The sequence below is a fragment of the Opisthocomus hoazin genome, chromosome 18 (genome assembly GCF_030867145.1).
Source record: "Opisthocomus hoazin isolate bOpiHoa1 chromosome 18, bOpiHoa1.hap1, whole genome shotgun sequence".
Lineage (NCBI taxonomy): Eukaryota > Metazoa > Chordata > Aves > Opisthocomiformes > Opisthocomidae > Opisthocomus > Opisthocomus hoazin.
The window spans coordinates 18,676,267-18,692,066 of record NC_134431.1 but is presented as its reverse complement, the minus strand read 5'-3'; the positions used below and the strand labels follow the sequence as shown (position 1 = coordinate 18,692,066).

Genomic DNA, 15,800 nt, shown 5'->3' with positions numbered 1-15,800 from the left:
CCCTGGGTGTCAAGAAGGGCAATGGGATCCTGGGGTGCATGAGGAGGAGTGTGGGCAGCAGGGCGAGGGAGGTTCTCCTCCCCCTCTGCTCTGCCCTGGGGAGGCCCCATCTGCAGTGCTGGGTCCAGTGCTGGGCTCCCCAGTTCAAGAAAGATGAGGAGCTACTGGAGAGAGTCCAGCAGAGGGCTGTGAGGATGAGGAGGGGACTGGAGCATCTCTCCCACGAGGAGAGGCTGAGGGAGCTGGGCTTGTTCAGCCTGGAGAAGAGAAGGCTGAGAGGGGACCTTAGAAGTGCCCATAAATATCTGCAGGGGGGGGGTCAGGAGGAGGGGGCCAGACTCTTTCCAGTGGTGCCCAGCGACAGGACAAGGGGCAACGGGCACAAACTGGAGCAGAGGAAGCTCCAGCTGAACCCGAGGAAGAACTTCTTCCCTCTGAGGGTGACGGAGCCCTGGCCCAGGCTGCCCAGGGAGGCTGTGGAGTCTCCTTCTCTGGAGATATTCCAGCCCCGCCTGGCCGCGGTGCTGTGCCCCCTGCTCTGGGTGACCCTGCTTGGGCAGAGGGTTGGGCTGGGTGACCCCAGAGGTCCCCTCCAACCCCGACCATTCTGTGAGATGCTGATGCTGCAACACAAGGGCCTGGGATGCCATCTGACAAGCCCCTAGCACCAGCGAGATGCCGCAATCTGAATCCAGAAATACCAGAGAGTTCGCGTACGTTCTTCCCGCCGGCCATCTGTTCCCTTCAGGAGGGGACACGCTCTCTCCGTGCCATGTTACAATCGGTGGCAGGCGGCTTTGTGACTTTGGGGTGGGGGGGGAGGAATGAAAGCAAACTGCCAGATTATCTTGGAATGAGCTGGTGGGGTCGGTGCGGTCTGCGTCTGCCGGCACGGCAATGGCTGAGCCACCTCCAGCCCCCCGCAGCCCCCCGTGCCCGCAGCCCCCCGTGCCCAGCCCCCCGTGCCCTCCAGCAGTGGGGTGTGTGGCACGAGCAGGCAGGAGCCAGCCCCCCCCAGGGTCCCCCCCAGCCACGGCCTCACGGGAAGGCGAGCAGGGTCCCACTTCACCCCGGGGTCTCGCTTCACCCCAGGGTCCCGCTTCACTCCGGGGTCCCACTTCACTCCGGGGTCCCGCTTCACTCCGGGGTCCCACTTCACTCCAGGGTCCCGCTTCACCCTTGGGTCCCACTTCACCCCGGGGTCCCGCTTCACCCCAGGGTCCCACTTCACCCTGGGGTCCTGCTTCACCCCAGTGTCCCGCTTCACCCCAGGGTCCCACTTCACCCCGGGGTCCCGCTTCACCCCAGGGTCCCACTTCACCCCGGGGTCTCGCTTCACCCCGGGGTCCCGCTTCACTCCGGGGTCCCACTTCACTCCGGGGTCCCGCTTCACTCCGGGGTCCCACTTCACTCCAGGGTCCTGCTTCGCCCCAGGGTCCCACTTCGCCCCAGGGTCCCGCTTCACCCCAGGGTCCCGCTTCACCCCGGGGTCCCGCTTCACCCCAGGGTCCCGCTTCACCCCGGGGTCCCACTTCACCCCAGGGTCCCGCTTCACCCCGGGGTCCCACTTCACCCCGGGGTCCCGCTTCACCCCGGGGTCCTGCTTCACCCCAGTGTCCCACTTCACCCCGGGGTCCCGATTCACCCCGGGGTCCTGCTTCACCCCAGGGTCCCACTTCACCCCAGGGTCCCGCTTCACCCCGGGGTCCCACTTCACTCCGGGGTCCCGCTTCACCCCGGGGTCCTGCTTCACCCCAGGGTCCCGCTTCACCCCAGGGTCCCGCTTCACCCCGGGGTCCCACTTCACCCCAGGGTCCCGCTTCACCCTGGGGTCCTGCTTCACCCCAGTGTCCCACTTCGCCCCAGGGTCCCGCTTCACCCTGGGGTCCCGCTTCACCCCACGGCCCTGCTTCATCCCGCTTCCCCCCCCTGGTGTGGGAGTCTCCCCCCGTGGGAAGGGGCCCCTGGCCCCAGTCTGGCAGCCCCTCGCCCCGGGTCACTCCCATTAGGTAAAGGAGCAGCTCTCCTTGGCGGGGGTATCTCCCGCTCGTGCTTTCCTTGTATTGTACGGGCCTGGGTCATCGAGGAAATCTTCCAGGTCCTTCTGCTGCCGAGCGGTCACGGGGGAAGCCCGGCCCCCTTCCCGCCATTGTCAGCGGCCTGGCCGTATCCTCGCTCCGAGCCCCGGCCCCTAAAAATAGCTCTTTGTCAGGCGATTGTTCCGACACCTTCGCGGCGGCATTGACGTGGGCCGGAGCGGGAGAGCGGTGGGGTAGGTGGAGGGGAAGGGCTGGAGGTCCCCCCCGGGACCGCTCCGAGGATTCGCTGCTGATAACGGTCCCCGTGGTGGGGAAACGGGCTCCTGGTGCGTGGCTGCGTGCCGAAGGCCTTCCCGTGCCCGCTGCCCACCCGTCGCCTCTGCCCGACCTGCCCCGGCACTCCTGCCAGCTCCGCACCGGACCCCCGCCCTGGGGGTCTCCATGTGGGGAGAGCCCTGTACCCACCCTGGGGACCCCACTTGGGGAGAGCCCTCTGCCCACCCTGGGGACCCCACTTGGGGAGAGCCCTCTGCCCACCCTGGGGGTCCTCACGTGGGGAGAGCCCTCTGCCCACCCTGGGGGTCCTCACGTGGGGAGAGCCCTCTGCCCACCCTGGGGGTCCTCACGTGGGGAGAGCCCTCTGCCCACCCTGGGGGTCCTCACGTGGGGAGAGCCCTCTGCACACCCTGGGGGTCCTCACGTGGGGAGAGCCCTCTGCCCACCCTGGGGGTCCTCACGTGGGGAGAGCCCTCTGCACACCCTGGGGGTCCTCACATAGGGAGAGCCCTCTGCCCACCCTGGGGGTCCTCAGGTGGGGAGAGCCCTCTGCCCACCCTGGGGACCCCACTTGGGGAGAGCCCTCTGCCCACCCTGGGGGTCCTCATGTGGGGAGAGCCCTCTGCCCACCCTGGGGACCCCACTTGGGGAGAGCCCTTTGCCCACCCTGGGGACCCCACTTGGGGAGAGCCCTCTGCCCACCCTGGGGGTCCTCACGTGGGGAGAGCCCTCTGCCCACCCTGGGGGTCCTCACGTGGGGAGAGCCCTCTGCCCACCCTGGGGGTCCTCACATGGGGAGAGCCCTCTGCACACCCTGGGGTCCTCACATAGGGAGAGCCCTCTGCCCACCCTGGGGGTCCTCAGGTGGGGAGAGCCCTCTGCCCACCCTGGGGGTCCTCAGGTGGGGAGAGCCCTCTGCCCACCCTGGGGACCCCACTTGGGGAGAGCCCTCTGCCCACCCTGGGGACCCCACTTGGGGAGAGCCCTCTGCCCACCCTGGGGGTCCTCACGTGGGGAGAGCCCTCTGCCCACCCTGGGGGTCCTCACGTGGGGAGAGCCCTCTGCCCACCCTGGGGGTCCTCACGTGGGGAGAGCCCTCTGCCTAGGGCACACGGAGGTCACGGAGCCCTCCCGAGCCCCCAGCTCAGACCCCTCAGCGTGGGTGCAGCCCCTCACCCCCAGCCAGCACCCCGGGGCTGCCCGCGAGCCTCTGCCCTGCTCACTGCCACGGGGCTGGGGCAGGCAGGGGTCTGTCCCCGAGGGTGGGAAGGCAGCCCGGACCCCCGCCACGGTCCCAGGGGTTGAGCCCAGCCCTGCAGAGCTGTCCCTGCCCTGGGCAGCCACGGGGGTGACGGCAGTACAGCCCTCCCCCAGCCCCCAGCGAGACCCCCAGGAACACGGCCCTGGCTCTGCCGACGGTGCCCGTGGGCAGAGGAGCCCTGCAGGGCTGGCTCTGGGGAAGGGGCTGTGTGGTGGCAGGACGGGGCTCAGCCCTCCCCCAGACTCCCCTTCCCCAGGGCCGATCCCGAATAGCTCCGGGAAGCTGCGGTGCCTGTGGCCCCCCCAGACCCGCTGAGAGGGTCTCTCACCCCAGGGAGAGCCCCCTCCGCTTGTCACCCCCTGCCACCCCGACCACTGTCAGCTGGAGGTGACTGTCCCCCCCCAGGCCCCTCTCCTGCCTGGCCATCCCAGCTGCAGAAAGAGGATTTTTTATTTCCCACGAGCGAGAGCAGGTCCGGATTAAAATAAACTCCTGGCCCAGCTCCCTCGCCTGGTGTCGCGGGAGATGCGGTGTTTGCTGCGAGCGCTGCCCGCAGCCCCGCTGAGCGCTGGGGAGGCTGTGGAGTCTCCTTCTCTGGAGATATTCCAGCCCTGCCTGGACGCGGTGCTGTGCCCCCTGCTCTGGGTGACCCTGCTTGGGCAGGGGTTTGGGCTGGGGGACCCCCAGAGGTCCCTGCCAACCCCAACCATTCTGGGATTCTGTGACCCTCCGGGCTGCGCATCCCCAGTGTGGCGACGTGCCCGTCCCCTGCCCTTGGGGACATCTCCCAGCCTGGCCGTGCCGGCTCTCAGGCACGCTGGCCCTGCTCGGCGACCGTCCCCAGGCTGGGCTGAGCCCCCCGGGACCGCTGGCCGTGGGGCAGGGCGCGGGGCCAGCCCCGCTCTGATTACCCCCAGCGCTTTTTCCTTCTTCTTCCTTAATTTACTGAGTGCTAAATCCAAATATTACAACTTCCCCTCCGCGCCGCTGGTTACGCAGGCGGCCCCCGGCCGGGCATTGTCTTATTGTTTGCGGAGGGAAGCTCCAGCGGGAGATTAACCTGGCGTTCACCCCACGCCGCGGCCTCACACCCTGTCCCTGCTGCTGGGCCCACGTCCCCGGGGACCGGGGCTGGCACGGGGTCCCGGCAGGGCGGGCAGCTCCCAGGGGTCCGGCGCATGGGGGGACGCGGCGGGGCGGTGGTACTGTGGGTGCCCGTGGAGGGGCTGGGGGGTGTCCTGGGGGTCTCGGGCGGACTCTGTGTCGTGCCTTGCCCTTGGACCCTGGCAGGGTGCTGGTGGGGTCGGTACGGGATGTGTCTGCCGGCACGGGGAGGCTGGGACTGCCCTGCTCCCCAGCCGGGGGCCGTCACACTGACCCCCAGTCTGCCCATCCCATCCCATCCCACCCCATCCCATCCCACCCCATCTCATCCCATCCCACCCCACCCCATCCCATCCCATCCCATCCATCCCATCCCATCCCATCCCATCCCACCCCATCCCACCCCATCCCATCCATCCCATCCCATCCCATCCCATCCCATCCCATCCCATCCCATCCCATCCCATCCCACCCCATCCCATCCCATCCATCCCACCCCACCCCATCCCATCCCATCCATCCCACCCCACCCCACCCCATCCCATCCCATCCTATCCCATTTCATCCCATCCTATCCCATCCCATCCCATCCCATCCCATCCCATCCCATCCCATCCCATCCCATCCCATCCCATCCCATCCCACCCCATCCCATCCATCCCATCCCATCCCACCCCACCCCATCCCATCCCATCCTATCCCATCCCATCCCATCCCATTTCATCCCATCCTATCCCATCCCATCCCGTCCCATCCCATCCCACCCCACCCCACCCCACCCCATCCCATCCCATCCCTTCCCATCTCTTGGCATGCCCATCCCTCCCCGCTCCTTCCCCCAGCCCTGCCCCAGGCCGCAGAGCTTTGTCCCCCTGTTGTCCTCCTCCTCCCCTCTCCCCACATCTCCACCCGCTGCCCTCTAGACCTTGGGGGCTGCTTCCCAGTCCTTGGCCCCCAGGTCTGAGGGGGCTGGGGGTGGCCTGCGCTGCTCGGTCCATTGGTGCTGTTGCTGCCACAGGGAGGTTTCCCCAGCAGTGAGCAGCTGAGCTTTGCTGCGGTACCAGTGCGGGACATGTCGGGGTGTTTGTCCTGAGCCTCACCGAATCCCAGACTCCCAGCATGGCAGGGGTTGGCAGGGACCTCTGGGGTCACCCAGCCCAACCCCCTGCCCAAGCAGGGTCACCCACAGCAGGGGGCACAGCACCACGGCCAGGCGGGGCTGGAATATCTCCAGAGAAGGAGACTCCACAGCCTCCCTGGGCAGCCTGGGCCAGGGCTCCGGCACCCTCAGAGGGAAGAAGTTCTTCGTCGGGTTCAGCTGGAGCTTCCTCTGCTTCAGTTTGTGCCCGTTGCCCCTTGTCCTGTCGCTGGGCACCACTGGAAAGAGTCTGGCCCCGTCCTCCTGACCCCCACCCTGCAGATATTTATGGGCATTTCGAAGGTCCCCTCTCAGCCTTCTCTTCTCCAGGCTGAACAAGCCCAGCTCCCTCAGCCTCTCCTCGTAGGAGAGATGCTCCCGTCCCCTCCTCATCCTCGCAGCCCTGTGCTGGACTCTCTCCAGTAGCTCCTCATCTTTCTTGAACTGGGGAGCCCAGAACTGGGCAGGACTCCAGATGGGGCCCCACCAGGGCAGAGCAGAGGGGGAGGAGAACCTCCCTCGCCCTGCTGCCCACACTCCTCCTCATGCACCCCAGGATGCCATTGGCCTTCTTGGCACCCAGGGCACGCTGCTGGCTCATGGTCACCCTGTCGTCCCCCAGCACTCCCAGTCCCTCTCCGCAGAGCTGCTCTCCAGCAGGGCCGCCCCAGCCTGCACTGGTGCCTGGGGTTGTTCCTCTGCTCTGGGAGGAGCCCGGCGGGGCCAGGCAGCACCCAAAGGTGTTGCCACAGGACGGGGCACGAGGAGGGCTGGATCCTGGGGCTGAGATCCACCTCCGTGTCCCACATCCCCAGCTGGTTACGCTTGCTCAGCTGGCCCAGGCTCAAGCACAGGCTGAGGCTCAAGGCACAGCCTGACCCCGCTGCCCCATCCCGGGGGCCATGGGTCGGGAGGGCAGCACCGACCGCAGGCTCTGCCGGACCCCTCTGCCATGGCGGCTCCATCCTCCCACGTCCCCGTGCCCCCCCAGACCTTCCCCACGAGGCCACGAATCCTTTTCCACCGGCCCTGGTGCTCGGTGGTGCTGGGAGCTATGGGGTCCCAGCCCCCCGTCAGCAGAGATGGAGCCCCTGTCCGAGCCCCCTGCCCAGGGCTCCCGCAGCTCCTGCCCGGCCGGACCCGGCCTCGCCGTCCCACCAGCGCGGCAGCTCCCGGGGCTCCGGCTGCGGGTGCAGCCCTGCTGCATTCCAGCCTCGCCGGCCCGGCAAGGTTAAACTGCCGAGAGGCCGAAATATTTGGGAGGGGAATGGAGAAGGGAAAGGGGAAAAAAAAAAAAAAAAAGAAATAAAATCTATAAAAAGAAAGTTTAAAAACACAAGTTAAAGAAAAAAAAAAAATACCAGGCGCAGAGTGCAGCTGCGGTTCTGGTTCCAGTTCCCAGGTGATGTCAGGCCTGGAGCCCCTCCAGCCCCGGCCCCTCGGAGACGGTCTTGGTGGGTTCAGCGCTGAGTGTTTTTCCTTCCTGAGACTCGGGGACACCTTCCTGTCCCAGAGAACGCGGCCAAGGGCCCTTCCAAGGGTGTCCGCGCGCGGGAAGGGGAGAGGGTGGGAGAGGAGCGCGAGGAGCCGTGGGGCTGGGCTCGGCGTGGGGCTGTGGTGGCCGCGGAGCCGGGAGCACCCATGGGCGATCGGCCGGGGCGGCCGCGGCGTTCGGTCCGCGCGGGGCCATGGGGCGTCCGGCTCCCACCGGCCCCGCAGCCTCCGACGCCTCTGAGTCACCGTTTCCCTCTCGCCGTGTTGGGAGGGGCTGGAATGTACTGGGACCCACGGGCTTGGCACCGGCATGCGCTGGGACCCGTGGGCTTGGCACTGGGATATGCTGCGAGCCATGGCTCCAGTGCTGGGACATGCTGGGATACACCGACCCAGCACTGGGACGTGCTGGAATCCACATCCCCAGCACTGGGATGAACTGGGTGCACAGCCCCAGCACTGGGACTTAACTGGGATCCATGGCTGTTGCACTGGGGCTCGCTGGGGCTCTAGTCCCTCGCACTGGGACGTACTGGGACCCACGGCCACAGCACTGGGACGTGCTGGGATCCACATCCCCAGCACTGGAATGAACTGGGTGCACAGCCCCAGCGCTGGGACTTAACTGGGATCCATGGCTATTACACCATGGCTCACTGGGGCTCTAGTCCTTGGCACTGGGACGTGCTGGGACCCATGGCCCCAGCACTGGGACATACTGGGGTCCACAGCCCCAGCACTGGGACTTACTGGAATCCACAGCCCCAGCACTGGAACATACTGTGATCCCTGGCCTTTGCACTGGGGCTTGCTGGGGCCCCAGTCCCTGATGCTGGGACATACTGGATGCATGGCTCCTGCACTGGAACTTGCTGGGACCCGTGGCCTTTATGCTGGGGCTTGCTGGGGCCCTAGCTGCTGGCACTGGGACATACTGGGACACTCGTGCTCAGCCCTGTGACATGCTTGGACCCACGACCCAGCGGCTGGGACATACTGGGACCCACACCCTCAGTGCTGGGACACGCTGGGACCCACACCCTTGGCCCTGGGACACGCTGGGACACCCCGGGCCCCCCGCCCCGGCGCTGGGACCTGCTGTGCTGCAGCACTGGGACCACCAGCCCTCGCTGGCCCCCCCGGGGGCTCCGAAGCCGCCGCTTCAAGGGGCCGTTCCCCTTTCATGTGCGGGTCGGGCTGTTTGCAGACCCCCCCCCGCCGCCCCTGCCCCCCGATAAACCCGGGGGCAGGGGTTGGGTGTCCGGGGCTGTTTGGAGAATCTCATGGCTGTCGGTGGGGGCCTGGGACGCATTAGCCACGCTGAGAACAAACCTCTCCCACCCACCCCGCTCCCCGCCTGGGACCGGCTCTCACAGCTGCGCCGCGCTGGCAGCTCCATAAATCAACCCCGGGGGGGGGGGACGGGGGACCAGGGGCCCCCCGCCTTCGCCCCCTGCCCGGGGTGGGCTGCGAGAGGCTCCCACGGGACCCCCGGGGGCTGCCCCCGCGCCCCGCTGGCTCCAGAGCCCGGGCACACGGGGCAGGTCTGGCCCCGCAGCCCTCGGGGGGCTGCCCCGGGACCCCCCGACCGCCCCGGCCGCAGCTGCCTCTGCTCCCCGGGGAGCCCCCGGCCCCGGCACGGCACCTTTCCCAGGCTCGGCGCTCCCTGCCGCCTGGCCCCCCAGCAGGGACCCGGGGGGGCCCGGCCTGGAGCCCCCCGCGTCCCCGCCTGACCCCACGCAGGTGCTGCTGCCGGCAGCCCCGCCATGCGCGGCCCTGGGTGGCCGTTGTGGTGACGGTGGCAGTCGCGGCGATGGCAGCAGTCGTGACGATGGCAGCAACGGCAGCAGTGGTGGCACTCACGGTGCCGGTGGCACTCACGGCACTGGTGGCAGTCATGGTGACAGTGGCACTCATGGTGACAGTGGCACTCATGGCACCGGTGGCAGTCATAGTGACGGTGGCAGTCATGGTGACAGTGGCACTCACAGCACCGGTGGCAGTCATGGTGACAGTGGCAGTCATGGCGGTGGTGGCAGTCACAGTCTCGGTGGCAGCGGTGGTGGCAGCCGCGGTGGCGATGGCAGTCGCGGGAAGCCATGACGCGCCAGGCGTAAGGGAAGGCACAGAAGCCACGATGCCAACCCCAACTCGCCGCCCGGGCGCTCGTGGCCGTGGCACGGGGCTGGCCGTGCTGTCCCCATCCCACAGCGCGGTGCGGACCGTGTCGGGGGGTCCCGCGTCCCTCGCGGGGTCAGAGCTGCCGGCAGGGCTTGGGGACGCGGAGACAGCGTGTGCCGGGGGTCTGTCCCTGCGTGGGTCCCTCGGGCGGATGGTCACGCCGGCTCCAGCGTCACCGAGCAGCCGCGGGCGCAGGGCCGGGGGGCTGGGGCCATCTTGCAGCCCCCTTTGTGCCCCCCACCTTGCCCCCCCCCGGGGCAGCAGCCAGCCACCGGCCCATCAGAAAAATAAGGTTTATTTTCCAAGCGGCTGCACGTGCACAACCAGCGCCCGCGCGGGGCCGTGACACCGTGTCCCCTCCCCCCGGAGCGCCTCGACGCCGGCCGCGCACGGGCCCCCTCCAGTCCAGCCCCGGGGCGCGGGGACCCCCCTCCCCGACCCTGCTCAGCCACGGGAGCGTCCTCCCGCCCCGCTGCCGGTGCCGGTGCCGGTGTCGGTGCCGCCGTCTCGGGCAGGCGGCTCCCTCCCTCCCCGCTCCGGTCTCCGGGGCTGGCGCGCGCGGGCTCCGGCCGGCTCGGCCGCTGTCTCAGGCGGGTGCTGCCGGACCCCGGCTCATCTCCGCGACACTCGCAGGGGGGTCACCCCACGCACCTTCAGGCAGTTGCCACCGAGGTCCCTCCGGCCGCCCTGCAGAGAGAGGAGGGGAGAGCTGCAGGCGCCGGACGGGGGGGGTCCCGGCTGGGGGGGGTCCCCATTCCTGCCCACTCCCACCCTGTGCTGGGTCTGCACGCAGTCGTCGCTCCGAAACGGCCGGCGCCGCAGGCTGGGGGTGGCTCGGTGCTGCCGGGATGGACAGACGGACGGGGCTGTGCCCGGCGAGCGGCTGGGTGGGCGGCTGGGGGGTGGGTGCTGAGGTGGGACCCCTGAGGTGGGTCCCCGTGGCCCTGTCACCCTGCAGGGACACAGCCCCCGTGGCTGCTCGGACCGGCGGCCAGGGCTGGTGTGGCCCCAGGACAGAGCCACGGCCCTTGGACAGACCCACAGCTCTGGGACAGACCCACAGCTCCAGGACAGACCCACAGCCCCAGGACAGACCCACGGCCCTTGGACAGACCCACAGCTCCAGGACAGACCCACGGCCCCTGGACAGACCCACGGCCCCGGGACAGACCCACAGCCCTTGGACAGACCCACGGACCCGGGACAGACCCACGGCCCCGGGACAGACCCACGGCCCCGCTGGGGGTGAGGTGGCTCAGCCGTGCCTCCCAGTGCACCAGCACAACTTCAGCCCAGTACTGCCCAGTATAACCCAGCACAGACCAGCACGGCCCAGGTCTAGCCCAGAACATCCCAGTGTCTCCCAGCACCGCTCGGCAGAGCCCAGCCCAGTTCCAGCCCAGCCCCGTTCCAGCCCAACCCAACCCAGTTCCAGCCTAGCACAGCCCAGCAATGGCCCAGTACAGCCCATCCCAAGCCCAACCCATTTCCAGCCCAGTACAGCCCAGTACAGCTCCCATCCAGCCCAGCCCCGGAGCCGGGAGGTGCAGAGCTGGGTCCCAGCCCAGCTCCCGCTGTTGTCCCTGGGGTCCCGGGTGCTGCAGGAGGTCCCGGTGCCCCCGAGGGGTCCCCTGGGGGGTCCAGCGCCGTGCCAGCCCCCCGGCTCTGCCCTGGGGGAGCAGCCCAGGGACACAGCTCAGCCCTGGCTGGGGGGTCCCAGCTGGGGGCAGCTCTGCCAGGGACCGGGGGTCCCCGGGGAGGGCTGGGGAGGCTGCAGAGTGTGGCCAGCACAAGGAGGGGGGGGACAGGGGCACCGGGATGGCTTGGGGGTCTTGTGGGGACGGTGGTGGGTCCGGCAGCCCCCACCCACGGCCCTGCCAGGGGTCGGGAAGCTGCCAGCCCCCCACCCTGAACCCCCATCCCCACCCAGGACCCTGGCGCAGGGAGAGGAACGGGGTCACCTTGAGAAAGGTGCCCCCGAGGTGCAGGGTGCTGGGGGGGGGGGGGTCAGCCAGGCGGGCAGGGGTCCCTCACCCTGGCCCAGCTCATCCCCCCGCCCCGTGGGAGCCGTGCAGTGCCTGCTGACAGACCCTGCGTGGGGCCATGGGATGGAGACCCCTGCCCACCCCCCCCCCCCGCCTCCATCACCCAAGGGAGCTGTGGCAGCGCCCGGGGGGCTGTGCCTCGGGGACCGGGATGGGGACAGGGACATGGGCAGCCAGTGAGCTCCGAATTCCCCCCTCCCCTCCAGTGCAGCCAAGTGCCCCCCGCAGCGGGGTGACTGTTTAACCCCCCCGAGACCTCCCGGCCCGGACGGACGCGGGGGAGCAGCCCAGCCCTCTGACGCGAGCGGGAGCTGTGGGCGTGCGGCTCCGAGCAGGATTTGGCCGCCGGCAGCCAAAAACCTCCGGCGGGGGCTGAAGCCAGAGCCTCCTGCCCCCCCACCCCATCCCCCCCCCCGCTCACCCCCTTCCTCTGGTTGCTGAGGCAGAAGGTGCAGATGCTGCGCGGCTGCTTGCCGTCCAGGTCGCCCTTGGCACCGTAGATGGCACTGAAGCAGGGCTGCCCGTCCTGGCAGCCCTCGCCCAGCAGCAGCACGTTGGCCAGGTGGGAGATGTAGCTGGAAGCCAGGCGGAGGGTCTCGATCTTGGACAGCTTCCGATCCACCGGCTCGGTGGGGATGAGGGTCCGCAGGGCGGTGAACGCCGTGTTGACGCTCTGGGTCCGGTCCCGCTCCCGCGCGTTGGCCGCTTGCCTCTGCTTCACCATCACCATCGGCCCCGGCTTCCGCGGCAGCTTGCGGCGAGCCTCGGCGCCCTCGCAGCAGCCGAACGACCGCTCGGACGCGTCGCTCTCGCTCCGGTTCTCCTCGTCCTCCGAGAGGATGCCCAGGTCGGGGTACAGCACGCGGGCGGCCACGGGGCGCAGCATGGTGAAGGCCATGGCGGGACCCCCGCCCGCGGCCCCCGGCCGTGCTGGGGGGACCCCCCGGGCTGCGGGGAGCTTTCCCGCGCCGACACGGCTGCGACGCCCGGTGCCGGACGCCTTCTTCCCGCTGCTGCTCCGCTCCGGCGGCCGAGCGGGGCTGGGACGGCTGTCTGCGGGGGGAATCCGGATTTATAGGGCCGGGGAGGGGCTGGGGATGGAGCCCACCCCCAGCCGGCCCCCCGGCCAGCGGCCAGCGGCCAGCGTCCTCGCCCCAGCCCGCGGGAGCCAGCGCTGGCTCCGGCCACCGGCCTGGCCCTGCTCCGGCACGCCGGCCTGGCCGCAGGCACCCGGCACCCAGCGTGGGGCTCCGGGTCGTGGCGCGGTGGTACCGGACCCCGGCAGTGTCCCCAAGGTCACCGCAGGGCCACCTCCTCCGTGCCACAGCCCTTGGTCCCCGTCGGCTGCGGAGTGATGCCACAGGCGGTGCCAGCCGGCAGGCAGTGTGTCCCCAGCCCTGCTCCGCTGTCCCTGCCAGCGATGCCACACGTGTCCCCAGCCCCATCCTGCTGTCCCCCGCCAGCGATGCCACACGCGGTGCCAGCCCGCGGGCAGTGTGTCCCCAGCCCCGTCCCGCTGTCCCCCGCCAGCAATGCCACACGTGTCCCCAGGCCTCATCCCGCTGTCCCCCACCAGCGATGCCACAGGCGGTGCCAGCCTGCGGGCAGCGTGTCCCCAGGCCCCGTCCCGCTGTCCCCTGCCAGCGATGCCACATGCAGTGCCAGCCTGCAGGCAGCGTGTCCCCAGCCCTGTCCCGCTGTCCCCCGCCAGCAATGCCACACATGTCCCCAGACCTCATCCCGCTGTCCCCCACCAGCAATGCCACACGTGGTGCCAGCCTGTGGGCAGTGTGTCCCCAGCCCTGCCCCGCTGTCCCTGCCAGCGATGCCACATGCACTGCCAGCCCGCGGGCAGCGTGTCCCCAGCCCCAACCCACTGTCCCCCGCCAGCGATGCCACATGCAGTGCCAGCCTGTGGGCAGCGTGTCCCCAGGCCCCGTCCCGCTGTCCCCCACCAGCGATGCCACACGTGGTGCCAGCCCGCGGGCAGTGTGTCCCCAGGCCCCGTCCCGCTGTCCCCCGCCAGCGATGCCACATGCAGTGCCAGCCTGCAGGCAGTGTGTCCCCAGCCCTGCTCCGCTGTCCCTGCCAGCGATGCCACACGTGTCCCCAGCCCCATCCTGCTGTCCCCCCAGCGATGCCACGTGTCCCCAGCCCCGTCCCGCTGTCCCCCACCAGCGATGCCACGCGCAGTGCCAGCCTGCAGGCAGCCTGTCCCCAGGCCCCATCCCGCTGTCCCCCACGAGCAATGCCGCACGTGTCCCCAGGCCTCATCCCACTGTCCCCCACCAGTGATGCCACACGCGGTGCCAGCCCGTGGGCAGCGTGTCCCCAGCCCTGTCCCACTGTCCCCCGCCAGCGATGCCACATGCAGTGCCAACCTGCAGGCAGCCTGTCCCCAGCCCTGTCCCGCTGTCCCCCACCAGCCCCAGCTCCTGCGCAGGGTGGCACGGGGTGAAGACGGGGCACGGGAGCTGGCGTGGGGCAGGTACCCGGGACCGGGTGGCACCGGTGGAGTCCCCAGGGTGTTTAACGGGGGGGATGCCAGTGGGGGACACACCGCTCCCGACACCCCACCGTGCCCCGCTGGAACGGGGTCTGTGCCCGGGAGGATGCCCGGGGCGGGCAGGGAGCGACGAGGGCAGGCAGCCCTGCAGGGATGCTCCGCTCCCCTCGCCCCCCCGGGCCTGGCACCCCGCCTGCCCACCGCGGGAGGGGACAGGGGACATGGGCAGGGGACGGGCAGCGGTGCCAGGCCCCGGAGCAGAGGTGTGTGCCAGCAGTGGGATCGCGGAGGCTCTTCCTGCGAGGGGAGAGCTGAGCTGGCAGCAGCCGGGGTCCCGGGGGGGGCTGGGGGTACCCCATGGTCGGCTCCCGGTCCTTCCCAGGCACCCGATGCCACAGGCGATGGCCACCCTCTGCTCCTCCTCGCTGCGGGGGTCTGTGCGGGTCTCTGCTGTCACCCCCTCGGCCCTGAGCCTGGCACCCCCGAGAGCGGGCAGCGAGCCGAGGTTGGCGGCTCGGCGATGCTCCGGGCACGGAGCAGCAACGGCGAACGGAGGGCAGGACCCGGCTGCCGGCCGATGGTCCCGGGGCTGGCAGAGCTGTGGCCGCTGGGGACGTGGCACCGGGGCTGGCAGAGCCTGCGGAGCTGGCTCCCGCCCGCGGTGGTCCCCGTCCGGCCCCGCAGCGGGAGGGGGATGCTGGGGGGATCTCAGACTAACTGGGACGGTGGCTGCGGGGTGCAGCGGGCACGTCGCAACCCCCAGAGCAAGGTGGTCGACGGGTGGGGGGGCTGGGTGCCACGGGACGGGGTGGCATCGTGTCCCACCACGTCCCGCAGCCAAAGCGCTGGGGCTGCGGGACTGGAGCTCGCGGTGCGGCTCCCCGGGGGTCTCCCGGTGCGTGCCAGGGCTCGTCGCTGCCGGGACCGTGGCGGGGGCAGCTGTGCTGCCCACCACCGGCACCGGCACCGGCACCGGCACCGCTCCGCTGCCCGCCCATGAGCAAACGGCCCCCCAGCCCCCGCGGAGCCCCTCGCCGGCGGGACCCCCCCTGCCCTGTTTTCCTTCGCCATTTGCCTGCGCAGAGCCCGTAAATCACGCAGCGGGGGGCAGAGGGCTGCGCCGGGGGCCGGGGATCCCGCTGGGGCTGGGGGCTGCGCCAGGCCTCCGCGCTGCCGTGGGGACGTGTCCCTTCCCGGCTCCATCCCTGCTGCGCAGCGGTCCCCTGAGGGACCCCCGACCCTCTCCGGGCCCTGGCAGCCGGGGGGCTTTTTGCACCCCTGCAGAGGTGCCCGGGGCAGAGCTGGGGCTGGGCAACCCCCCGGGGCAGAGGGCAGCGAGCAGGCAGGTGCCCGCGCGGAGAGGGGACCCCCACTCTCCCCCAGTGCCCCGCTGGGCTGCAGCTGGGGGGGCTGAGCAGCCCCCCAGCCCTGACAGGCAGCAAGACGGATGGCGGGGGCTGTGTACTCAGCTGCGGCCGCCCCACACATGGCCGCCAGCTGATGGGGAGACCCCAGCCGAGCTGCCCCAGGGGGGGGTTTCTGGGGGGGCACGGCCACGCGGGGGGGGTGCGGGTGGCCTGCGCTGCTGCGGCGGGGGACGGGGGCAGGGAAGGAGCAGCGGGGTTCAGAGCCGGCTCGGTGTGGAGCGGGGGGCAGCCCACGCGTGTGCACGCGTGTGCGCGCAGGCGTGACGTTCAGGCGCATCCGTGCGTGTTTGAGCACGTGGATGTGTACGTCCATGCGTGTGTGTGCGTGG

At 70.2% G+C, this 15,800-nt stretch overlaps 1 protein-coding gene across 1 annotated transcript; it reads right to left on the bottom strand.

Annotated features, from left to right (window-relative positions):
* Positions 1–9,639: 9,639 nt before the first annotated feature.
* Positions 9,640–12,612, bottom strand: TCF15 (transcription factor 15). The gene is made up of 2 exons (XM_075438400.1): positions 11,960–12,612; positions 9,640–10,180 (listed from the first exon to the last, which is right to left on the bottom strand). Exons 1-2 carry the CDS (start codon positions 12,434–12,436, stop codon positions 10,106–10,108), a joined length of 552 nt encoding a protein of 183 aa, XP_075294515.1. The 5' UTR covers positions 12,437–12,612; the 3' UTR covers positions 9,640–10,105.
* Between the last annotated feature and the right edge of the window lie 3,188 nt (positions 12,613–15,800).

Bases quoted from the DNA above. Each gene is read 5' to 3' on its own strand.
- TCF15 (XM_075438400.1), bottom strand. From the start codon at position 12,436: ATGGCCTTCACCATGCTGCGCCCCGTGGCCGCCCGCGTGCTGTACCCC. The intron at 10,181-11,959 runs GTGAGCGGGGGG...CTCTCTCTGCAG, and splicing joins TCAGCAACCAGAGGAAGGGG to GGCGGCCGGAGGGACCTCGG.